This window comes from Triplophysa dalaica, chromosome 8 (assembly GCF_015846415.1).
Source record: "Triplophysa dalaica isolate WHDGS20190420 chromosome 8, ASM1584641v1, whole genome shotgun sequence".
NCBI lineage: Eukaryota > Metazoa > Chordata > Actinopteri > Cypriniformes > Nemacheilidae > Triplophysa > Triplophysa dalaica.
Genome location: NC_079549.1, coordinates 509899 through 535043, shown reverse-complemented (window position 1 = coordinate 535043; position 25145 = coordinate 509899). Strand labels below are relative to the sequence as shown.

The following is a 25145-nucleotide window of genomic DNA, read 5'->3' as shown; positions in this document are numbered from 1 at the left end:
CAGCAGTGTATCAGTATTAGATGATGTTGTGTGTGTGTGGTTAAATGTGTGTATGTGTTCAGGCCTCCAGAGATGTCCGTTCCTCCTCCAGGTAAAGCCGTGTTGTCTATGAGCGCTCTGAGCTACGGTGTGATTCGAGTGGACACAGAGGAGAAGCTGTCAGTGCTCGCCGTTCAGGATGTTGGTCAGGTGATGCCTGGAGGTGAGACCTGTTCCCTTATACCTGTCTCTCAATCATGTGTCAGACACCACTCTTAAACCCTGTGTGTGTGTGTGTGTGTACTCACAGCTCAGGTGTGTGTGGTGCGTGTGGAGGGGACGCCGTATCTCTGCCAAATGGATGAGATTGGTGAAATCTGCATAAGCTCCAGCACTACAGGAATCTCTTACTATGGCCTGCCCGGCATGACCAAGAACGTCTTTGAGGTCAGTGAGCTCTAAACATATGAAGAAACACAGCGTCACAGCGTCTGTAACCTGAAGCCAAATCTTCAGATGAAACAGGAAGTGAAAAGATGTTATTGTTTGTGTTTACAGACCATTCCAGTGACATCATTAGGGACGCCCATCAGTGACAGGGCCTTCACACGGACGTCTCTCCTGGGCTTTATCGGGCCGGTGAGTTTCACACACACACACACACACACACATGTCATCTGTACAGTTTTATCATGGGATGTGACGTCGGCAGGATAATCTGGTGTTTGTGGTGGGGAAGATGGACGGGCTGATGGTGGTCACTTCAAGAAGACATAACGCTGATGATGTAGTGGCCACTGCGCTGGCCGTAGAGCCCATGAAGTTTGTGTACAGAGGAAGGTAACTACACACACTCATCTACACAAGCCTGACATCATCACGTGGCTGCGCTGCAGTGTTTATGTGTTTTGTGTTTCAGGATCGCGGTGTTCTCCGTGTCTGTTCTTCATGATGAGCGTATCGTGGTGGTGGCTGAACAGAGGCCAGATGCGTCTGAGGAGGACAGTTTCCAGTGGATGAGTCGAGTCCTGCAGGTACACAATCATTCTACACAACACAAGTCAGTGAATGAATCTCATCTCTCCGACTCATGTCATGTTTGTTTCAGGCTATAGACAGCATTCATCAGGTTGGCGTGTATTGTCTGGCTCTGGTCCCGGCTAACACGCTTCCTAAAGCTCCTCTGGGGGGCATTCACATCTCAGAGACCAAACAGCGCTTTCTGGAGGGAGCCCTGCACCCCTGTAACGTCCTCATGTGTCCTCACACCTGTGTCACCAACCTGCCCAAACCCCGACAGAAGCAGCCGGGCACCGGTCAGTCCCGTCATACAGACCAAACACAAAACACGCTTCCATCTGAAGTTGTGTATGATGATGTTTGTGTTTCAGAGGTGGGACCTGCATCCATGATGGTGGGGAATCTGGTGGCTGGGAAGAGAATGGCTCAGGCCAGTGGACGAGACGTGTCACAGCTGGAGGATACTGAGCAGGTACACATCACACACGTGCATCAAGTATGACGTGACACACACTGTTGTGAGCACAGTCAGAAGATTGTCGTTATGTATGTAGTACAGTTGTGTGTTTGTGTTTTGCCCTTAGTTTCTGTACATGCAGGATGTTCTGCAGTGGAGGGCTCAGGCGACTCCAGATCATCCTCTGTTTCTGCTGCTCAACGCCAAGGTACAAACACACCATACATTCATTGTGCGTTTGTGTGTGTGTGATTGTGTGAGCGTACGTGTGTGGGCATGCATGGTATTTCTTGTCTCACTGGTTTATTGACGTGTATGAACACTGGTAGTTCTGGTCTCACTGGTTTATTGACGTGTATGAACACTGGTAGTTCTTGTCTCACTGGTTTATTGACGTGTATGAACACTGGTAGTTCTGGTCTCACTGGTTTATTGACGTGTATGAACACTGGTAGTTCTGGTCTCACTGGTTTATTGACGTGTATGAACACTGGTAGTTCTGGTCTCACTGGTTTATTGATGTGTATGAACACTGGTAGTTCTGGTCTCACTGGTTTATTGACGTGTATGAACACTGGTAGTTCTGGTCTCACTGGTTTATTGACGTGTATGAACACTGGTAGTTCTGGTCTCACTGGTTTATTGACGTGTATGAACACTGGTAGTTCTGGTCTCACTGGTTTATTGACGTGTATGAACACTGGTAGTTCTGGTCTCACTGGTTTATTGACGTGTATGAACACTGGTAGTTCTGGTCTCACTGGTTTATTGACGTGTATGAACACTGGTAGTTCTGGTCTCACTGGTTTATTGACGTGTATGAACACTGGTAGTTCTGGTCTCACTGGTTTATTGACGTGTATGAACACTGGTAGTTCTGGTCTCACTGGTTTATTGATGTGTATGAACACTGGTAGTTCTGGTCTCACTGGTTTATTGACGTGTATGAACACTGGTAGTTCTGGTCTCACTGGTTTATTGACGTGTATGAACACTGGTAGTTCTGGTCTCACTGGTTTATTGATGTGTATGAACACTGGTAGTTCTGGTCTCACTGGTTTATTGACGTGTATGAACACTGGTAGTTCTGGTCTCACTGGTTTATTGACGTGTATGAACACTGGTAGTTCTGGTCTCACTGGTTTATTGATGTGTATGAACACTGGTAGTTCTGGTCTCACTGGTTTATTGACGTGTATGAACACTGGTAGTTCTGGTCTCACTGGGTTGCATGTCTCGGATTTCATGTGAAATACGGTGTCTTTATCAACAAGATGAGTAATTACTGCTCAAACTAGTAATAACCTGTTGAATTGTTTTGCTGCAGGACCCATTTTCCCGCCTCACTTTTATGGTGCGCTTGGTGGTGTTAAGTTTACAGGTTCTTTATTAATGTTTTCAGGTTCTCTGTTGGCATTGGGTTTAAATCCAAAATATTTCCAAATAGCCGCTTTTTCATTTCGCTTTGAAACCAAATCTTCCGTCATGGTTTTGTCCGTTAGCTCGCCTGACTCTCCTCACGTGAAATCTGAAATCCCTAAATTCACGTGCTGCTGATCTTTATTGTGATTTTTCTTCAGATAAATTGAGAAGATGCACTCTGGTGTGTTATTGTACTCAGTCACTAACTGAATTGGGTGCTTTTTGCTATAAAACATATCAAAACAACGGTTGGGACGGTGCTGCAATGGGCAAGTGATGCAACCGGTAGGCGGGTTAAACACCGTGTATCATCTGTAACACCGACTATCACAACAATCTTAGTGTTCACGTGTGTGGGATTTTGTGTGTTTGTGTAGTGATATAACAATTCTAAAATCAATATAATATTTGATGGTTTAAGTGGTTGTGATGTAAAATGAATTGCTATACATGTTCTGAACAGCCGGGGCGCTGCGTTCACTGCAAACTTGGAAATCGTGGAAGTCAAGGAAGAGCACAGACAAGTCTTAGATGGGTTAAATTAAATAGACCTTTCTTGTTATACATTTTTTATTTTATTTGGAATGACTTGGTTTTAATAAAAGGGCATTTGTTCATTTCTTATGTGCCTCAACTCATTTTATACAAGTAAATCGTATTGTGAGATCAGTATTGTGAATCACATCATGAGCTGAGTGAATCGTAACATTGTGTGTGTGTTTGTGTGTGTGTGTGTGTGTGTGTGCGTACACATGTTTATATACAGTACATTGTGGGTTCACTTGTGAAGGGCTGAATAATGTAAATGATGTTTGTGAAGAAAGGTTTGTGTGATGGTCTGGTTTGGTTTAGGGGTTACAGTATAAACAGTTTTCAGTATAAAAATCATTATGTTCATGGAAAGACCTCACACTGTATAAAACAGATGTGTGTGTGTGTGTGTGTGTGTTGTCAGGGTACAGTGTCCAGCACAGCCTCATGTGTTCAGCTACACAAGCGAGCGGAGCGTGTGGCCGTAGCTTTGATGGAGAGAGGTCGACTCAACACTGGAGATCATGTAGCGCTCGTCTATCCTCCTGGTGAGTGTGTGAGAGTGTGTGTTTGTGTGTGTGTGTTAGTGTGTCTGTGTGTGCGTGTGCGAGTGCGTGAGTGCGAGAGTGCGAGTGTGTGTTTATGAGGTCATCGTTGAGACCAGTTTTCTTCTGCAGGTATTGATCTGATCGCCACATTCTACGGCTGTCTGTACGCCGGCTGTGTTCCTGTGACGGTCCGACCGCCCCACCCACAGAACCTGACCACCACCCTGCCAACGGTTAAAATGATTGTGGAGGTAACGCAGCACGTCAACGCTCTCTGACAGAAATCCACTTCATTCTGACATTCTGCTTACACTTCAGCTGAACACAATGGGTTATATTATATATATATATACATGTTTATCTAAAGATTTATTTCAAAAGTAAAGCGTGATTGTGTAAATGTGATTGTGTTGTATTGTATTGGATGTTTCTTTCAGCACATCATCATCTGGAGGTCAGAAATGAAAGGCTGAATGTTTGTTGATCATGTGACGGCGCGTGTGTGTGTTTGACAGGTCAGTAAGTCCGTGTGTATACTGACGACACAAGCGATACTGAAGCTGCTGAAGTCCAAAGAGGCGGCGGCCGCAGTGGATATTAAATCCTGGCCGTTGATACTGGACACAGGTGAGGGGATTCTCCGTCATCTCACTGACGTTCTGTCTCAGAGACATTGTCATTCTCAATCATTCAATGTTTCTCAGACGATCTGCCGAGAAAGAGAATTCCTCAGGTTCATAAACCGCACGCGCCGGACATGTTGGCTTACCTGGACTTCAGCGTGTCCACCACAGGGATCCTGGCTGGAGTGAAGGTAACAAACAGACACACCGACACACGTCCTGCTGTTAGAGATGTCATATTAACAGTGCCGTGTGTTTGTCACAGATGTCTCACGTGGCCACCAGTGCCTTGTGTCGCTCCATTAAACTGCAGTGTGAGCTGTACCCCTCTCGTCAGATCGCCATCTGTCTGGATCCCTACTGCGGGCTGGGTTTGGCTCTCTGGTGCCTCTGCAGGTGAGCGTCAGCGTCACGTGATGTGTGGATGATGTGTTGGGCGGTGATGTGACGTCCGTCTCTGTTTGCAGCGTGTACTCGGGCCATCAGTCCATTCTGGTTCCTCCTCTGGAGTTGGAGAGTAACGCGTCTCTCTGGCTGTCCGCCGTCAGTCAGTATAAAGTGCGAGTGACCTTCTGCTCATATTCTGTCATGGAGATGTGCACCAAAGGCCTGGGCTCACAAACGGAAGCCCTGCGGGTCAGTCACAGAACACCTGACACCTTCTCGTGCATGCGTGCGGATGTTTGCTCTGTGGCTTCAGCTTGTTCGTGTGATGTGTGCAGTTGAGGAACGTCAATCTGGCGTGCGTGAGGACGTGTATGGTGGTGGCGGAGGAGCGTCCTCGCAATTCTCTCACGCAGTCCTTCTCCACGATCTTTAAAGATCTGGGACTGTCCACTCGAGCTGTCAGCACCACATTCGGCTGTCGGGTGAACGTGGCCGTCTGTCTTCAGGTGAGTCTACAGACACACGTCCAGATGTTCATGGTGGTTTAGTACTCAAGTGAGCAGAATCCTTCTAGGTTCTTCTTTACGTACATTAAAGGGAGAGTTCACTCTGTCATGAATAACTGACACCAGCACAACCACAAGAGCTTTATTGGTGATGGTTGTGATGAGGTCTGAGATCTTCCCAAAAAAAAACACATTTACTTTGGTGCCACGTTCCATTTTTCCACCGGTAACATCGCTCTCTTCCTGCTGGCAACACTGTGACGCCGTAGAAATGTACAAAGCTGCTGTTGAAACGATCTATGTAACATTGAGTCACCGTTAGACCACCTTCAGACTACACTCATTAATCCTTGTTTCTATAGCAACTCATTTCTCTGCATTACCACAGCTTGATGTTATTTTACAGCAAAATACATAGATATTTGAACATTTTATTGTGAATAAGGTTCTACGTTACAAGCTAAAAAGTATGATCAACACCAACCTGTGTAAACTTTAAAGAGTAACAATGCAGCATTATCTATTTTAGCTTTAGTATAAAAACGTGCCCACTTATACAAGGGTATTGTGAAATAAAATTACACTTCCCCCAAAAAATCACATAAGACATGTACAGCTTTGTGGTTTTAGGGGTCATATGGTGTGAATACATGTTGTTCTGTGTCTTTGGTGTGTCATAAGTTGCCCATGCATGTATTAGAAACGTAAAATTGCATAAATAAATTCTGTGTCATATCACCCCTTTAATTGATAATAATAAAAAAATGATTCATTACTGTTAACCATCACACTGGCAGCTCAGCAGCCTTCAGTTGACTGGACAGCTGAATAAAGAGTCACATACAGTCTTGGCCAAAATTGTTGGCACCCCTGCAATTTTTCCAGAAAATCTAAGTTTTCTCACAAAAAAGTATTGCATCAACAGATGTTTTGGTATACACATGTTGATTCCCTTTGTTTATATTGGAACAAAATAAAAAAAGGAGGGAAAAAAGAAAATTTGACATAATGTCACACAAAACTCCAAAAATGGGCTGGACAAAATTATTGGCACCCTTTCAAAATTGTGGATAAATAAGATTGTTTCAAGCATTTGATGGTCCTTTAAACTCACCTGGGACAAGCAACGGGTGTGGACAGTATAAAAAATCATACCTGAAAGCAGATAAAAAGGAGAGAAGTTGACTTAGTCATGGCATTGTGTGTCATACTAAGCCTGGACAACAGAAAGAGGAGAAGAGAACTGTCTGAGGACTTGAGAACCAAAATTGTGGGAAATTATAAACAGTCTCAAGGTTACAAGTCCATCTCCAGAGATCTAGATGTTCCTTTGTCCACAGTGCGTAACATTATCAAGAAGTTTGCTACCCATGGCACTGTAGCTAATCTCCCTGGACGTCGACGGAAGAGAAAAATTAGGAAAGGTTGCAACGCAGGATAGTCCAGATGGTGGATAAACAGCCCCAAACAAGTTCCAAAGAAAATCAATCTGTCCTGCAGGCTCAAGGTGCATCAGTGTCAGCGCGAACTATCCGTCGACATTTAATGAAATGAAACACTATTGGAGGAGACCCAGAAAGACTCCACTCCTGACACAGCGACATAAAAAAGCAAGACTACAGTTTGCCAAAATGTTAAAGACAAAACCAAAAAACCCATGAGGGGGCAACAGAACAAAACAGGGGACTATAACAACAGGACTAAGACTAAATACACTAAAACAGGACTAAAGTAAAACATAGTAACAAATAACTTAACTAGACTAGACTACAATCAACAGGGACTCACCACAATGACACAAACAACGAGTGACAATGAAGCAGCACAGGACAAGAAACATGAGGTCAATAAATAGGGAGAATAATCAATAGGGGTCAGGTGGTGCATAACTAATTAACAGGAAATAAGTAGACGAAAGGGCGGGAAACACAGATGAGACTTGGAGAGAGAGTATGGCGTTCAAAAACCTCTCTCTCTACAAGAAGGATCCTGTCCTGACTCTGCCACAAGACCAAGAAATATAAGACAAGATGAGGCAGAACCCTGACATTTCTATATATATATTATAGAGTTACTTTTTTAAATTATATTGTTTAGAATGTAACGTTAAACACATTTCATTTTTTTTGTATTATATACTGATATGTGCATTTATAAATGTGTTCATTAATGATTAATCATTCATTTACTAATGCATTATATATCAGTTATAACTGCATGAATAAAGAGTGATTCTAATGAAATAACTGTCAAATAGTGAGACATTTTGTACTCAAATGTTATTAATTATATTTATTCATTATTTATTTGACTCGATAGCAGATAGATTATTATCTTGATGTTGTTTGCTATATAGGCTGTGAGACTGGAGATTGTATGGTGTTGTGTTGTTTATCTTATAGCTGCTCACTTTTTGTCAGGTATTTCAACTGAATCCCTTTTTGTTCATGCAGTTATAACTGATATATGATGCATTAGTAGATGACTTATTAATCATTAATGAACACATTTATAAATCCTTCATGAAGGCTATCTTAATGTAAAGTGTTAGCAATATTTGTAATATCTTAATCTGAGATTGAAGAGTAATCTCACGCTGCTTTACTGAACTCTTGACACTTCTGCGAACTGCTTCTTTCTTTTATTTCTTGAGATTCTGAGGACTTTACAGTGTAGACTAACACTCACAGATTCTGTAAATATGAGCAAAGACTGTGAGAAAATGTCCTTACTGTTAACCTTTCAGTCTTCTGTTGAAAATACATACACAAATACTCTCTAAGGACATCAAACACAATGTTTAGTTAAAAACACATGTCACACAACAGTTGTTGACCTTTAGTTTTTATGAGTGAGTTTGATTCTCTCACACTGGATGACAGTGACAGCACTTTTTTGAGTTCAGTGAATCATTTTTGTGTTGATCTTCATGTGTGAATCCAGTGGTTTTGAGGGTTTTTGTTTCTTGTGATGAATGTGTGTGTTTCCTCATATTTACATCCCTGTGAAACAGGAGCTCATGCTTGAACGTTTAATGCTCATAATCACTCATGTGTAATAAAGTGGATAAATTATCCTTTGAACGGCAGTATAGTTCAAATATACTGTATAGATATGTTTGCTTAAAAATCACTGAGCAAATACATAAACTGTGTTCTTATTTCATCCTGATTCACAATGTGAAGTGCAATTGTTTCAAACAATCGACAGGTTGTCTTTATATTTATTAAGGGTGTGAATGAAGTGTAATGTGTTAGAGATGCACTGATGTTGTGTTTCTGTGAGTGTGTGTTTGGACTGTTAGCGCTGATTTCATGAAGTGTGAGGACTCATTCTGTCTTCTGTATTATTGTGTGATTCATTGACTGTAAGAGAGTGATGATGGGATGGCGTCTGACAGTAACATGAGGAAGCGTCTGTCTTCAAACACACACAACACAGATCTACACCACAGCTTGTGTTTCTAGATCATCTCTTGACTCTTTCTGTTTATAGGGCACCGCTGGACCGGACCCCACCACAGTATATCTGGACATGAAAGCCCTCCGTCACGACAGGTACACACACACACACACACACACATGTCATGTTTTATTTCATTCATGTGTAGTGGGCTTGTCTGTCATGAACTCTTCCTTCAGTGTTTGAGTTGAACTTCTTCATGTGTTTCTAAAGGTTTGATCAGAGAAGTCAATGTAAGTGATATTCTGTGTTTTTGTGATGTGTCTCAGGGTTCGGTTAGTCGAGAAAGGCTCACCTCACAGTTTAGCACTCATGGAGTCTGGAAAGGTGAGAGACGTCACATCTACAGTGTTTCTCTACACAAGAGCTGGTGAATACGCTTTGTCTTCGTCTCTCACAGATTCTGCCTGGTGTGAAAGTGATCATCGCCAACACTGAGACCAAAGGACCTTTAGGAGATTCTCACCTGGGAGAAGTGAGTTTCCAGCAGTTGTGTTGTGTTGTGTTGTGTGATGATTAAAGTGTGTGTATGTGAATGTTTGTGCAGATCTGGGTGAGCAGTCCTCATAGTGCATCAGGATATTACACAGTTTACGGTGAGGAGGCTTTACACGCCGATCACTTCAGCACCAGACTGAGCTTCGGTGACACACACACCGTTTGGGCGCGCACAGGATATCTGGGCTTCTTAAGACGCACAGAACTCACTGACGCCAGCGGAGGTGAAAACTACTGTCCTGATTCACAATATTTCTGCTTGAAACTGTTCTCGATGACTGTAACTCACATTATGATGAAGTACGTGTCTTACATTCAACTTACTTATGCACACTTCACTAGAGCGTCACGATGCGCTGTACGTGATCGGATCTCTGGACGAGACTCTGGAGCTGAGAGGAATGCGCTATCATCCCATCGACATCGAAATATCTGTGATCAGGGCACACAAGAGCATCGCTGAATGGTGAGCGGTTGTAATCTTGACTCCACTCACTCTCTTTTTAAAACCTTTTGAATCATTTCTTGATGAAATATTTTCATTATTTCTTGTTCCTAGTTGTCCTTTTTGTCTTTATTCACATAAGAATATCAAATCATGTTCTGATTGGATGAAGACACATGAGTCTACAGTTAAGGGCTCAGCATACTACATTCAAAATTAAAATAAAAAAACAACCATCAGTGACCTGATTTCGAACTAAATCTGGTCCAAACGACAATTCGTTTCACTAGTTCGCAGGAGCAAACCAAACAGAACTCTAATAACAAGTTTGTGTTGGCCGGTAAACACCCTCGATCCACCATTGGTCCATGGCATGGCCGCGTCACTTTATGTAGCTGAGGTGAGGTACATAAAAAACATAAAAAAACGATAACATTTGAGCAGCATGAATGCTTTTGAATGTCGCGTTGCAGAGATGCTACAGATGTATCCACACGATCACTAAACTCCGCCTCCAGAAACAAAGGGGTGGTGGATTTCCGTCTCTAAACGTTTTCAAGCTTCATTTTACCCCAAAACGCAGAACGAAAGCACAATTCACCTGGACTATGCCGAACCCTTTAGTCGTTAGCCCACATCAGTGTTTGTAGGAACTTTATTGGTTTGTTTTGGAAAATCAGAATGAAACATCTCTCTCACACAACCTCTTTTACCGCAGTGCCGTGTTCACGTGGACAAATCTGTTGGTGGTAGTGGTGGAGCTCGAGGGCTCTGAACAGGAAGCGCTGGATCTCGTTGCCCTGGTGACCAACGTGGTTCTAGAAGAGCACTACCTGATCGTAGGGGTGGTGGTGGTGGTGGATCCAGGGGTGATTCCTATCAACTCCAGAGGAGAGAAGCAGCGCATGCACCTGCGGGATGGTTTCCTGGCCGATCAGCTGGACCCTATATATGTGGCCTACAACATGTGAAAACACCTGACCTGACCACCATCTCTTCCACAAACATTGATGGATTCCCTGATGGAGCTATGCAGTTTATTTTTTATATCAAACGTTTGAAATGCCTTGAAGATGAAACTCTGAACTCAGGCGGAAGATGATTTAATTTCTGTTGTGACATGAATTCAGATTGTGTTGAAGCACAAGTGAATGTTTTCTGTGTGAGGAGGAGATACAGCCCAAAGGTCCAGAAGCAGAAATCACACTGTTGGTTTCAATCACAGGAGCATGTGCGGATTTCTGATGTATTCTTTTCATAACATTACTATCACCGGCAGTGAAGCTGTAAACAAATTAAGAGATGTGTTTGTTTTCTTCTCACATAATCACACACACTGTGGTAAAGTGTCATTTCTGTGCCACTAGCATCACCTGAAAAACAGCAGCTGTCCTTTTTAATTCTATGAACGGATCAAGCTAGATTGTTTTGAAACTCCAATTCTGTGCATTCTCAGAAAAGTCAAATGAAAATTGCAGAGTGGAATTTGAGAAGATCTGATATGGAAATGATTTGAGGGAAGCACATTTAGACCTGTTCACTACCCATGAGTCCTCCCCTGACAGCAGCCCCCCTCTACACTGACGCTCAAGCACACACCTGGCCTGGGGTCTCACAAATAAGCTTTGATTACACAGAAACTGGGCAAAGTCATAAAGGATGATGAGCAATTCCAGAAACCATGAGGTCCAACAGTGAACCATAACGGTTCACCCTAACTACTTTTCCCTATAATGACCTAGATAATGATGTTCGAACAGGACACAATCTGGCATCTGGGTCCAGACCTCTGGAATATCCGCCTCTAGCATCTGGACGGGACATGAAAGACTAAAGTAGCTTATGACTAGCGGTGATGGACATTGTCACTGCAGCCAGAGCCCCCTTTACTAGGCATGGTCTGGTGATCTTCCTGGGGGGAACACCCACAGTGATGTGCATCTGGGTGTGTGGTTCTTACAGGACAGGTCAGAGAGACGCTGTATGCGGTTGTAGCAGCACTTTCTTACTAGATGGGATTAGACAGAGTAAGCACAACTTGATTATCAGGTTCCTTTGGCACAAGAGGTTTAAACCTTTCGAGACCGTGCCTGATTTACTCTTTGGACCAGTCTGATCCCTGTAACTCTTTCAGAAAACAACCTCTCTTTCATCAGGAGATTGGGGACCTCCAAGCATTCTCTGTGTCCAATAAACAGCTTGAGTTAGGCCCAGGAAACTTCAGTATCCTTCAGACCCGACCCGGCTACGTGCTCAAAGTTCCCACCATTTTCTTAAGGTGGTGACCTTATGTGAAGGTAGATGGACCTTCAGATGTAGATGGACTACACAGGCAGTTTAAACCAAGAGTCCCCATGCTCGTTCCTGGTGGGCCGGGTCTCTGAGCTAATCAAACACTCCTGAACCAGCTAATCAAGGTTCTACAAGGCACAGTTGTGTGTTGAAGCAGGTTGTAGCGAAAATCTGAACCCCCAGGGTTAGACGCTCAAAGTGGTGATTTTGGAGCTCTCCTCCAGACAGAACGCACACAGAGGCCATATGTGCTTGTTAAGTCCATCTGATGTATTTCACATGTAAACCTACTCTTTGGGTAGAATGTGGTCTGCACAGTGTCTTCCTTTCCCTGGCTGATCCAGCTGAAGCGACGACTCAGTCTGATTCTTCATCCCCACCTTGGTCACTGGTTGAGCTCATGACTCGATTCCACCAATTGTGATGTTTAGTAAAAGTGCATCACATGTCACTACATCAATGCAGTAACTGATGTATACAAACATATTCCACTGACCAATTCACTTTAGTCTTTTCTAAGAAAGCAGAGATGGTTGTTACCAGTAATGTCACTTCATAAACACAACATCTTGTTCCCTTTATTGGGGAATGGAGGGTTTTATAGTAAGCAAAACGGTGGGAAAGGAGGAACGCAGGACAGAGATGTTGTCTAGAATATTTCTTACTCACACTACTTACACTTCAACATCTTGTTTTTAGAATGTAAAAGTGTATTTTCTAAATTCTGATAAGATGAAGCACGTTCTGAACTGAAGTTTATCTTTTGCTTGGTAACTACAGTTATCTTACATTCACCTTGCAGTTTAAACACTCAAAGGTCTGATATCAGACACCTGTGGACTGATCTGTTTCAGTATCATGTTTTGTTTATGTTTAAGCTTCTGTGTAAGACAGTAATCAGGGTAATAATAATGAAAAAAAGTCTTCTTCAGGTAACCAGGTCCCATCTGACAAATATTTACACTTCATAACAACATCTGAGCTCTTTTCTGAATGACATTGTTCATGTTTGAATCTTTTATTCTCACTTCAGATGAATGTATGAAGGTGACATTTTAGTCTCCCACGTATTCTTATTGACTGAAATGTAACAGAACTGTTCTCTTGATGTGTAATTCAGCAGTAATCAGTGAAGAGATGGGACGTTGATGTCAGGACACATGAGCACTACAACTGAGGGCGTTCATATTTGCTGTCAGTTCAGTTACATTGTGTGTGCGTGTGTGTGTGTGTGTGTGTGTGTTTGTGTGTGAGTTCAGCACTGTAAACATGATGTCTAGCAGCGTTTGCTTTATGTATATTCACTGGTTTAAGGACAGGCAGTGAGCCTACGGTAATTATTGTACAGATTTTGTTTATAAGTTATTACTGGTTCACCAGAAACCTCTCAATCATACTGCAGCAACATGAATGCAAAGCAAATGCTGGTCAACGTTTCATTTCTCCAGTGGTTACATCATCTTTTATATGGCAGTAGACTTGGTTTTGTTGCACAGATTGTAAAGCACATACAGGATCTGTATCACAGAATGATTGTGTTGATTTTTTTATTTTGCAGTTCTGTCATTTAATCATTTGGTTGACTTCTGTTAATGTTTCTTAATAAAATGACACATTTAATTTATTGACAGACATTTTTATTAAACATTTTAATTTTGGTGGAATGCAGCAATATATTGTTGATTAAAATGATAAATGCATATAAATGATTCATATAATAAACAACTGTAAGTAATTAGACAAGAGGAGGACTGGAATCATAAGAATAATTAGGCATTAAAAATATATTCTAAAACACATAATAGTAGTAGATAAGTACATTAGGAGAGTGAGCATCCTCCCACCAGACCACACGTTCTACGATGTCTCACATTTCAAATGCATAATTAAAATGTAGATCTTATTTGTTTTGGTCCATTTCACTGAACACATCAGCTGCTAATGTACTGTTCGATTTTCACCAGAAGCTTTGCTGCGATATCCAGTGCCGTTCTGGCATTGTTAACGTTAAACCGCCCGTTTGGAATGTGAGGAATTGGGTGTAAGTTTGGATATTGAGTTTTTTTGCCATCAACACCGAGTTCAGCGAGTTGTCTGACAGTGTTGAGAAGAGAAGTCAGTTCTGAGCTGTAGTTAGACACCTGCTGAGCGAGACTTGTTATTGAACAGCTGCCGGGATGCTTTCCACTCCTCCTGTACATGGCTGCTATCAGGGCTTTCTCCACAGCCTGATGCACTTTAAACAGACACCACTCGGAGCTGTCTCCTCCAGTGTCATTCTGAGCTGCTCTGAGGTCACATTCTGCCTGTTCATACCAGCGTTTAGCCTCCGGTCTGTTCGGCCTCGGAGCTTCTGTGTGATATGACCAAAAGTTATAGTGGCGTCTGGAATGGTTCTGATTGAACCTCTCACGTCCTCTCCGATGGCTGTTAGCCTCGCTGTCCCACATGTTAAAGAAATCTGAGAAGTCTCTCCAGTTCGAGTTTGTGTCGTGTGCAGTTTTCCCGTGCTGTAGTTCTTCAAATCTGTTCTGCAGGTATTTGAAGGCATCTGTGGCAAGCTCTTCCTTGCCTGGGTTTTTGTCTGGATGCCAGCGGAGGTAAAGTCGTCTGAGGGCCTTCTGCTTGTCCTCATGTGACATTTTCCAGATTTCAGTTAAACTCTGGTCAATTTCTCGTTTGACCTCTTCAAACGTCTGTGGAAAGTCTCGTTTGGGTGGACGCTCAGATGTTAAACAAGGCTCTAAGTCTTTGCAAGTGGGTGCTTTTGATGTTATAACCTTCTTTTCCCTTTTAAACTGGAAAAGATCAAGAGAGCTCACTTCTATGATATCATCGTTGTCAACTTGTATTTTATATCTGGCGGAATATTGGCTTGTTTGTCCAAATGAATCATCTAGTCTTTCTATAACAATGGCATAGACATATTCCCCCGACTCGTCCTTACTGTAGCCAACATACTCTCCACTTTCGAAATTGTTGAAGAAGTTCATGTCGAGGCAGTCGTGCCACTCTTCAGGTATAAGACAACCAGGTTTTGGCAGGCCATTGTGGTCTTCTTCGTTGTGTCTACTGTTATGAATGCAATGCCGTGACAAGGTTTTCTCAACATCCTTCATGTTATCACACATCAGAAGTTGTCCGAGCACTTGAAGGTTTGAGGTGGACACACAGTTCTTCAGTAGAGCATTGATTTCTTTAGTAAGACACGTGGTCACTTCATTCACTACTTTGTGCTCCATGTCATCATTGTGTTTCAGGTAGAAATGACATCCGTCTTCCTGTTTTTGCACATAAACGTCTGTTTCGGTCTTACTGCCCTCCAGTGACCCCTGGTTTAGCAGAAGCTCAGTGTGAAGAGATTTGCAACAGAAAATCTGAATCTTAGAAAAGATTGACTCACACTTTGCGGCAGCTTCTGAATGTGAAACCTCACCTCGGCTCTCTTCTCTAATGAGACTGATGAGCCCTTGAAGAAATGCAGCAGAAGACAAGTGTTTATCAAACCAGCCCCTGAACTCGCATCCCTCTTCAAAATCACAGTACTGGACACTTGCCTCATCCAGGTTTTCAGAAATGATGTCAGAAAGAAATTTTGGACGAATCTTCTGAGGAAGCATCTGTAAGAACCCTTGATGTTCATAGTGATCGGTTCCGAGATGACAGTGGTGTAATTTCTCAAGCAGTTTCAGCTTTTTTTCCAAATTAACCTCAAGTCGTGATGCTTGGAAGACTGTGTCATTGAAAGACAATGTGCTGGATTCATAGAGTTTTCCATCGGTTGATGGGAGATGAAGTGTGTCATTTGGTGAAAAGGTTTGCTTTTTATCTGTTTTTATCAGACACAAAAGCTGCTGTACAACACGTCTTACTGTTATCTGCTGATTTGCCTGAAGGTTCTCTTTGTCACAACTATCTGAATAGATCTCCTGAAGAACAGTGATGTATTGCTGGAGAGCAGGAGTGTCTTTTACACCGATCTTCCTGAAGAAGTCCTGATATATCACACAATCTGGGGGAATGTAGTACAAATATGGTCTGAAGTCAGAAGCATCATTTAGCACAAAGGCGGTCTGGTTGGCTTTCACAAGTGCTGTCTTGTTTTCCACCAAGATAATGGGGAGATCTGAGAACAGAGAGGCATCAAAGCTTATTGACTGCAGGTGTGCGTAAGATTTGGTAAACACCGTCTCTCTTGTTTTCAGCAAACTGTCTGTTTGGCAGTTAGACCTACAGATGTTTTCCAGATTGACTGATATTTTCTGTGGTGGTGGAGTATCCAAAGCTCCAACAGCCTTCATTTTCTTTCTGAATTCTGTACAAAAGTGTTGTGAAGGTAGTATTGGCATAGATGTCCAGATGAGATATTGATCATCACTGTGTCCACCAATCAATGATCCACTGATTGTAACAGTGTCTCTCTCTTGAGCGAAGGGCTTGTGAAAAGCACATAGTGCTGTCTGGATTTGTACTGGGAAGATGAATTTGATGTTAGCGACACTGGCCAATAAATACGAGTTTTTCTCATAACTCTTTGACATCACTGTCTGAAACAACAGTTCTGATCTTTTATTCAGGACATCAAGTGGAGTGTTGCCTTTAGTGTCAGATTCAATCTGTTTTGCAAACTGAATGATTTCCTCGTCTGACACTTCATGTTTCAATCCAAGAGCCCTTAAAAGATGTTTTGCTTCATATTGTTTATCTTTGAAAAGGGTCCAGAACTTTTTGGGCACAAATCTTTCTTCTGAAAGCATTATCTTGTAAAGGTGTTCTTCCTCGTCGTAGAAGTATGAAGCCACCTGATGGGAGCCATGAACGTCCTGAATGAATCTGACATTTCTCAAAGCTGAGACGATCGTCTTGTCCACTGGTTTATACACTTCCAGAAGTTCCACTAACAATTTTATTAAATCAAGATGTTTGGCCTCTGTCATCATACCTACAGAGGGAAGAATAAACTTGACACAGAACTTGAGGTCATCTAAAATCAGAATTTGCAGACTTTCTGCCAGATCTAAGTTCACCAAGCTTTTCTTGAGGAAGATACTGTCACAGCCATCTACAGCGTACAAGTTTGAAAAGTAAGTGTGATGTTTAGAGTCCAGAATGAATATCTCTCTGTGTAAATCAATTCTCTCTCGTTTGCCAGATATCGTCTCAAACAGGGGTAAAGATTTGAGCTTCCTCTCATATTCACTTTTGTTTTTGGAATCTTTGATCCCACTCTGTAAGAACTGCTGAAGCTTGACACATTCATCATCAGACAGCAGCTTAAACTGTCCATGAGGAATTGTATACATCGGCTCCAAAACTGCAGCGCTGTAGCGTGTTTTTAAGAGCTCAGGTTCCACATAACGAAAACAAAATTTCATGAGTTCAGTATTGTTTGTGATGGAACTGAAAAATCTGAGGTCTAATGTCATGAAGCCAAGTTTAATGAGAATGGAGGCTATTTTCTCATCTGAGTTTAGAATCACTTTTGGTAGATTGCTGATCGTTTGTAAGAAGTGTGTGTTATTTTGACTTGGACAGGTGACTGGTAGAATAGGGCTGTCGTTGAAGTGTTTTTTGATCTCACTGAAGACATTCTGCTTGCCATCTTGTAAGGTTATTTCTTGATCGTCAAAGAAGTTCCACAAATCATTTAGCCATGTAATAGTCTCTTTCTCTGCCTTATATAGCTGACACAGTTGGTCATGTGATGATGTTCTGAGCAGTTCAGCAAGTTCGGCTTTCAAAATCTGTGCTCCTGTGGCAATGGTTAAATCCTTGATAAACTTCCCCTCTCGTAGAACTTTGATATTTTTTCCTTTGACACACAGGTCTGCAAACATTTCCTCATGTCTGGGGAAAAGCCGGCTAAACCTTGTAATCATCTTTGGGGTTTGAGAGCTGAAGACTCTTAACATCTGATCCTGCGTGAGAAGAAGAGGCAGCCCGTTGAGGTCAGGAACAGGTTTTTTCTCATTTGCCAAGCAGAAGTCCAAAAGTTTGAAACATCTTGCTTTGTCCTTGATGAGTGTCTGGTTAATGGGCAAAGGTAAACCTTTAGTTGTTTGTGTGGGATCATTCAGGGGTCTTTGCTTGATGAACTGTATCACTGTCGAAGGACTGATTTCTGACACATTTACACCTGCTTCTTTGAAATGTTTTCTTATTTGTTCTAATTTCTGGGACTGTGGTACCAATTTCATTCCAGTGTCATCTAAAATTGCAAAAATGTCCTCATGGTCTCCTGTTGTAAAATAAGGACAATCTGCTGAATCTGGTTTGGACACAGAGCACCAGGTAACTGTGTATTTTACACTCATTTTAGATTTTGGATGGTATGATGGAAAAACAGCGTGTGCTGCAGGTTTGATAGGAGGGTCATGTTGGCTGTGTACTATGGGAATGACGAGAAGGTCACGCTGGCTGACTGATCTATAGACCTCTGAGATCATTTCATGCCAGCCTTTGTCTACTCCCTTTGAAATGCATGGAAAGTACTGAAGGCAGGAAACCTCCAGCTGGTTCTTGAGGAATGTAAGAGCAGTAGGTGTATCTTTCTTCATAGTGGTACAGAGATGTAACAGAAGGTCAGCGTAGAGTGGTGAAATGATGTTTACTTTCAATGACTGGTTCCACTTCATCTTCACACTATCACTATCCTCCTTCCACAAGTCCCTTCTAGAAGAATCAACTTCAAAATTTGCATTCACATGAACTGGTAAACCTGTTGCTTCTGGCAAAGGCAATGAGCAAAATGCCCTTCCAGTAAAACTGTGAGTGAATGTTCTGCCTAAACAAGCTGCCATCGCTGCTTGAGGAACCTTCAAATGTTTCTGCCCATCGTCAATTCCATGTTCTTGTTTAATGAAGCCAAAGTGCTCTGCAATGACCCATTTACTTTCTTTACTTCCAGCTGAGATTTTCGTTCTGTAGATGGTTTTGCATGGTTCTGCTTTGCCTGACATGAGGCACGTTTGAACATGAGTGTCAAAGTTTTCCTTACTCTTCATGCCTTTCTCTGTACATTCTCTGTATTTCTTCTCTATAATGACACAAGATTTTGGTTCTTTTTCATTTTTATTGATCTCAGAGAACTGTATTTTTGTGATGTGTTTCAAGAAGAGAATGAGTCCCTCAGGATCTTCAGTCAAGGCTGATGACAATTCCTTCATGTCCCACTCTTTGACTACACGTCTAGATATTTCAGATTTTTCTGCCATTTTCTCAGTTCTGAGAGGAAGCCTGAACATGGTTCCAGAATTGAGTGCAAACATTGTTGGAAGAAAGGTGTGATAAACATCCTCAAAAGACTTTTTAAATTCATCTTCCAGTGAAAACATGCAGCCTGGGGATTCTTTTGTCACACCTTCTAGAAATTCCAGATTTGGATCAGAAATGCAGAGCAATTTGTCACCAGTCAGGATAGATGGACAATCTGATAGATGATACACTGAATTGAACCCCAGTCCATATTTCCCAGTCCTCCCTAAGGTTCCATGTTTTCCTCCTTCCCCCAGCTGCTGGATACCTTGAAGATCAGCATCAGAAAATGTTTTGTTGTTGTAGACACAAAGTGCTGGGCCTTGAACCAGTTCCCATTTTTTGCCAAATATTTTCTTTGTGCTGTGTTGTCTCTTGTCCCACACAAAGTGAATTTCTGTCGCCTCTGCATCATCAGCATTTTGAATGAGTTCTTTCAGAATATCCTTTTTGGATGGATATGCATCAATTATATTTTTAATTCTGACAGTTAGCTTCTCAGTTTGTCCAAACTCTCTGGCAAAAGGGGAAAACCCACTGACTAAACAGCTGTTCAGCGTATGGTGTCTTGTTGTCATTACACCGAAATAAACTGCAACAGTGCGAGGTATCAGTTCATGTGAGAGCCTGATGCCACCTGAAACAGGAATCCATGGGCTGTCATTATATCTGAGCTCTCTAGAAGATGTCAATACTCGTTTCTCATCCGGGATAAGACAGTTTTTAAGCTTTGAGTCCTTGATTTTATACAGCCCTTTCATTAGTATTGCAATACATTTATTAAGCTCTTCGGGGGAAAGAGAGCGAGATCCATTCACAGTCTTCAATTCCTCAAGTGCAGCAACATAATGCTCTTTTGTAAACTGTTTTGAAATGCCAACACAGTCCCAAAGCCTCTCAAATTTGGATAAGATAGCTGGAAGTACATAGAGATATGGCTTTTCCTCAAATTCCTCATTTCTGGCCACAGACCTCACATTTACAAAACAATCATCGACGAAAATGAATGGATATGATTGTGCATGGGCAATAATGGGATTGGGATCTTTCTGTTCCAACAAGTGAATATTGAGGTATTCATAGCTCTTGTATGTGATGCTATGAAGAAGAGCCTTTTCCAATGCACTGGAATGCTGATGTGCTTTTAAGAGCTGCTGCAGCACCGTCTGAACTGGTGGATTTGTCTGTACACGCAGTGTTTTGAGAACAAGATCACAACTGTGTATTTTCAGCTTTGTATGATCCACTACGAATTCCGTCATGCTGACTACATCACGACACCTCTCACTGTAAACATCGCAGGGTTTCTTCAGAACAGTGGTGTTCTTGTTCTCCTGAAGTAAAGGAGGTACGGCAGGAAGGAACGGTATCAGAGATAATGAGTCCCAATGCTGAGAATTCACATCTAATGAAGAGTCTTTCATTAACTCAACAAGACACAGAATACGTTTGCAACATTTAGATTGGTCCTGTTGCCAAGCTCTGGGTATCTTCTCTGCTCTTTCTATGATGTCCTCCAAAGGCAGATGCTCATTTAGCATTCCCAGATCTGATAGTTGCTGAATCCTTTTAGGTGAACGAAAGTCACTTGCTGTCCCTTCCAGAAAGCGACCCTCCTCAAGCTCATACAAACATGCCACTTTACCAGAAGGATTCACGAGTTTCTTGACTAATTGAAGCTTACATCCCTGTGTTGGAATGCATGGGTACTTTTTCAATAGGTCATCAACATCTCTATCATTTAGGTCAATGGCATTTAGAACAAGAGAATTTCTGCTGAGTGTGTCCATGGTGCTCAAGTTCTTGAAAACGACATCATAAAACTCAGGCCAGCAGATTGTTCTCTGTTGTATCATTTCTTTAAAACCACACTGAATGAAACTCTCTCTTATCCATGACGGCAGAGACACAACACAGGAGTATGAGTCTCCCATATTGAAGAACACTTTCTTAGCAATATCTCCAACTGCTGCATTCTCCTCAATTTCTGGATGCAGGAATTTCACCCTGTCTATAGAACCCCACGTCTGTCCGTTACTGAAGAGCTCCAGAGATTTACTGTTGACACTTTGTGCTATTGCCGAGTAGAAAGATTCAACCATGGGTAGAAATTCCCTGCTTACTCTCTCTCTGTTGGGCCAGAAGGTGTAGAAGTAATAGCTCTTGAGTTTTCCATTTTGGGTCATTTTCTTGAGCTCAAGCAGTGCGGTGATGTAAGCAGAGGTTAGAGCATCTTTGAGCAAGGCCTTGTTCCAATCAGATTTTACTCCTCTTTCACACAGGGCTTTCCTGTTTGATGTGACTGCAAAAGTCCCATTCACATGGAATGGAAGACCTGTCTCAATTGGGAGAGGAAGAAAACAAAAAGCCTTGCCACACAGGCCATCATCAGGAGACCATGCTTCAGTTTGTCTGTCTCTATGCAAAGGTACAGCAATTCCTCCAATTGGCAAAGAAAACACGTGTTCATTTTCATTTCTCCTCTGGAACATTCGCATAGAATCCTGTGTCCCGAAACAAGAGTACAAAAGCCAGTACTGTGTCAGCGGCATCACTGGGTAATCTTGAACTATTTTGACAATCTGTGCTCTGTTGTAGTCAATAATTTTGTGGCATGTGATGTCACCGGTCTTTAAGATGTTCTTGGTCTCTTGGATAAGTTTGTCATTCAAGACAGCAGTTGAACTAATGACCTCTCTTGTCATTTTGAGAGGAGTCTGTATCTGATCATCTCGTGGAGGGGTCAATGCATTCTCGGGCACAATTTGAAGTGACATAGATTGAATATTCTTTAGAAAAAGTAAGTGTGTTTGTGCGTTTTCAGTCAAATGACGTTTAAAGCTGTGAATGTGTTCTTCGTTGTATACCTTTGAACTGATTTCTGACTTTTTTGCTTCTTCTTCAGTGCGAAATGGTAATTTAATCAAAGTGCCATTGTAAGCTTTGTTGGTGTTTTGAGCTGACAGATCACAATCAAAAATGCCCTCATACGATTTAAACTGTCCAGGGAACCTCTTGTATAGTCGCTTCTGGAAGAGGTCTAGTTTAATCCCAGGGTTTCCTTTGCTGAGTATATGCTTCTCCAAATGAGTGACGTTTGGATCAAGTATGAGAAGGTTTTTCCCACTCAAAACAGAGGGAATGTCACTCACATGGTAAACAGCATTGAATCCAAGCCCAAACTTCCCAATTTTCTCCACTTTGTTTTCCTTTGATGCTGATCCCACTTTGACAATGTTTTGCCAGTCTTCTTCTGAAAAGAGCTCATCGTTGAAGATCCAAAGGCAGGGTCCATTGCAGAGGGTCATTCCTTCATCAATGAGAGTCTCTGGAGGGTCTCTGTGTTTTCTGAAGTCAAGGAGGAATTTACAAGTTCTTGCTCCGGCATCCTCAGCGTTTTGTATGAGTTCTTTGAAAATATCGCTTTCCTCATCATACTCTTTAAGAATGTTCTTGATTCTTTGCGTTATAGGTTCAGACTGCCCACATTGTTCTATGCCAAAGCACTCTTGCTCTGTTTTTACAAACTGTGGTTTTAGGATGCGGGTACTTAGGAATGGGACTTTCAACCACCTTGCAGTACTTGGCAGCACTTCCTCATGAATGACATAAAATTCTTCGTTGTCTTGTTCCAGGTCATCTAATCCTTCAGCACTGATGTCACAGAAGACAGTTTTTGATAAAGACTGCAGAGTGAATTTTTTGTTTTGTGCCATGACAGGCACTGGTGTACTGTTCTTCAAAAACTTCTCATTTTTTCGCATCCAGTCAAGAATGGCAACTGACACCTTGAGTTCTGTGGAGTCTCCATAAGGTGGATCCCTATCATCGATTCTTTGTTTTATGTCATGGAGAACTTCTTCAATCTCCTCATCAGTCAATGTCTCCTTCACACCAAATTCGTTTAGCAGGTTTTCATATTGCAAAAACTCTTCCGGGACTTTCTTGATGTAGGGGCTCACATCCAAATCAGATGGATAGGCTAAAACTATGTCTCTAGGAGAGACAAACTCACTTTGATTCCAAAGCCAAGGGATGCATTTCATGGTCATTGCTTCTCTAAATTTACCTATGTTGTCTTGCATGAATTTGTAGATATCATGTAGCTTTTTTTTAAACTGAAAATCTGAATCTAGGTTCCTCGTGTCAGCTGCTATTGATGCCAGTACAGAGAGGTTCTCCAAGACCTTTTCAGCTGGAGGTGGGTCATAAAGACTGAGATGTTCACAAACATTTTCTTTCAACTCAGAGATAAGTGGCATTACATATCCAACAATTGAAGAGTACTTTGAATGTCTTATTTCAACAGGTTTATATAAACCTCTCTTCTGATTTTTACAAATGCTCTTTGGATTTTCACAGGGCACCCACTGCATTTGCATCAGCGCTGGTTTTTGTGTCTGTGTGAGTTTTGAAAGTAAATTATTCCCATTCAACACTCTAACAAGAGTATCTGCCTTTTTGAAAGCCTTGTTTGGTGAGTGGATACGGAGCTTTTCGATATCTTTTACGACCTGGAGTATGTTTTCAGGGGATATATCTTTCTCTTTTGTCTTTAGGCCAAGTCGTTGTAAGGTCTGTAGCATTTCTTGGGTCTTTGTATAAATGGGTGGAGGAAAGAAATCGGCTTCGAAAAGGTCCTGGAATGTCTTGTTTCTAGGATCATACATGATGGAAGCTTGTTTGCGTTCTCCCAGAGGGGTCTCAATAAATCTGAGATCCTGAGTTTTGGTTAGCAGCAGCTCACTTTGTGAAAGCAGAATGTTACCATGATTCAGTATCCAGCTCATCATTGAGTGTTCTTCATCTTTGTTGAAAGACGCTGTCTTAATGCCATCGATCAAAATAATAGCCACCTTAGCTGCATCCAAAAGTTCAGTCTTGAGAAGAGTCAAAAGTCTACGGTCAGCTTCATTTGCACACTGTACAATGGTCTCGGGCATGGGCAGATTGTTTGGAATAGCTGGATTGGTGCCTAAAACAACTGCCTGCTTTGAATTGACAGCAACATACTTCTCAGACATCAATCTGAAGATTGGTAAAACAGACAACAAGCTCCGTTCATTATTTGAGAGACAATCCACAGAAGAAAGGTAGACTTTAAGCTCTTCTATGTCATGTCGTGAAGCAGATGCAATGTCTTTGATGAGCTGATCTCTGTTTGAGTGCAAGAATACCTGAAGAACGTTTTTGGGTGAAGGTGCAAGAACATAAGTCTCAATGTCATGATGCCTGAGACATTCGTCTCGTTTTATAACCATACATCCCACCATTTTAAGCACTTTCTGAACATGATCAGATAAGATGGACCCCCCACTACTCTGAAAGATCAAAGTTGTGTTCTTCTGCAGCTTTGCTAACGGTACGGAATTGCCTGAATTTTGGAAAGGCTCCAGTGGTATCAAAGGCACACCAATGAAGTCACTTAAATCATTCCATTCAGTACTAAGAAATTTCCAGAAGTCAACCAGCCAGCTCTTTGGTGGATGACGATCTGTTGTTGGTTTCCATGTCACATGACTTTGGGTGTCCTGCCAGTCCATGGGTAAGTGCTTGTTGGTAAGTGCAACAATGTGTTTTGCCTCCAAATTGATTATGTTATATGTGTCTGAAACAGAAATGAGTGAGATTAGCATTTATTTGTGCATTCTGCAAAAGTATTGCAAAAAGTGTTAAAAGAAGCTTATAAAAGATTTCCACTTTAGTGTCTACAACTTTAAA

At 41.9% G+C, this 25145-nt stretch overlaps 2 protein-coding genes across 6 annotated transcripts in view; one reads left to right on the top strand and one right to left on the bottom strand.

The window, feature by feature from the left end:
* The window catches only part of dip2a (disco-interacting protein 2 homolog A), an 86648-nt gene extending 72854 nt beyond the window's left edge, over positions 1-13794 (top strand). For all 4 annotated transcript variants that reach the window (XM_056754565.1, XM_056754567.1, XM_056754566.1 and 1 more), the window contains 21 exons: positions 63-202; positions 290-426; positions 538-618; positions 692-819; positions 899-1013; positions 1088-1295; positions 1371-1471; positions 1584-1664; positions 3834-3957; positions 4087-4208; positions 4473-4584; positions 4662-4771; positions 4846-4976; positions 5048-5216; positions 5303-5473; positions 8969-9030; positions 9205-9262; positions 9336-9410; positions 9483-9657; positions 9776-9899; positions 10597-13794. In XM_056754565.1, the coding sequence (XP_056610543.1) occupies positions 63-202; positions 290-426; positions 538-618; positions 692-819; positions 899-1013; positions 1088-1295; positions 1371-1471; positions 1584-1664; positions 3834-3957; positions 4087-4208; positions 4473-4584; positions 4662-4771; positions 4846-4976; positions 5048-5216; positions 5303-5473; positions 8969-9030; positions 9205-9262; positions 9336-9410; positions 9483-9657; positions 9776-9899; positions 10597-10849 (2677 nt within the window). In that variant the 3' untranslated portion in view covers positions 10850-13794. The remainder of the gene's footprint in view (positions 1-62; positions 203-289; positions 427-537; positions 619-691; positions 820-898; positions 1014-1087; positions 1296-1370; positions 1472-1583; positions 1665-3833; positions 3958-4086; positions 4209-4472; positions 4585-4661; positions 4772-4845; positions 4977-5047; positions 5217-5302; positions 5474-8968; positions 9031-9204; positions 9263-9335; positions 9411-9482; positions 9658-9775; positions 9900-10596) is intronic.
* An 89-nt stretch (positions 13795-13883) lies between these two features.
* The window catches only part of si:dkeyp-118h9.7 (sacsin), a 37326-nt gene continuing 26064 nt past the window's right edge, over positions 13884-25145 (bottom strand). For both annotated transcript variants that reach the window (XM_056754562.1, XM_056754563.1), the window contains exon 8: positions 13884-25032. In XM_056754562.1, the coding sequence (XP_056610540.1) occupies positions 14102-25032 (10931 nt within the window). In that variant the 3' untranslated portion in view covers positions 13884-14101. The remainder of the gene's footprint in view (positions 25033-25145) is intronic.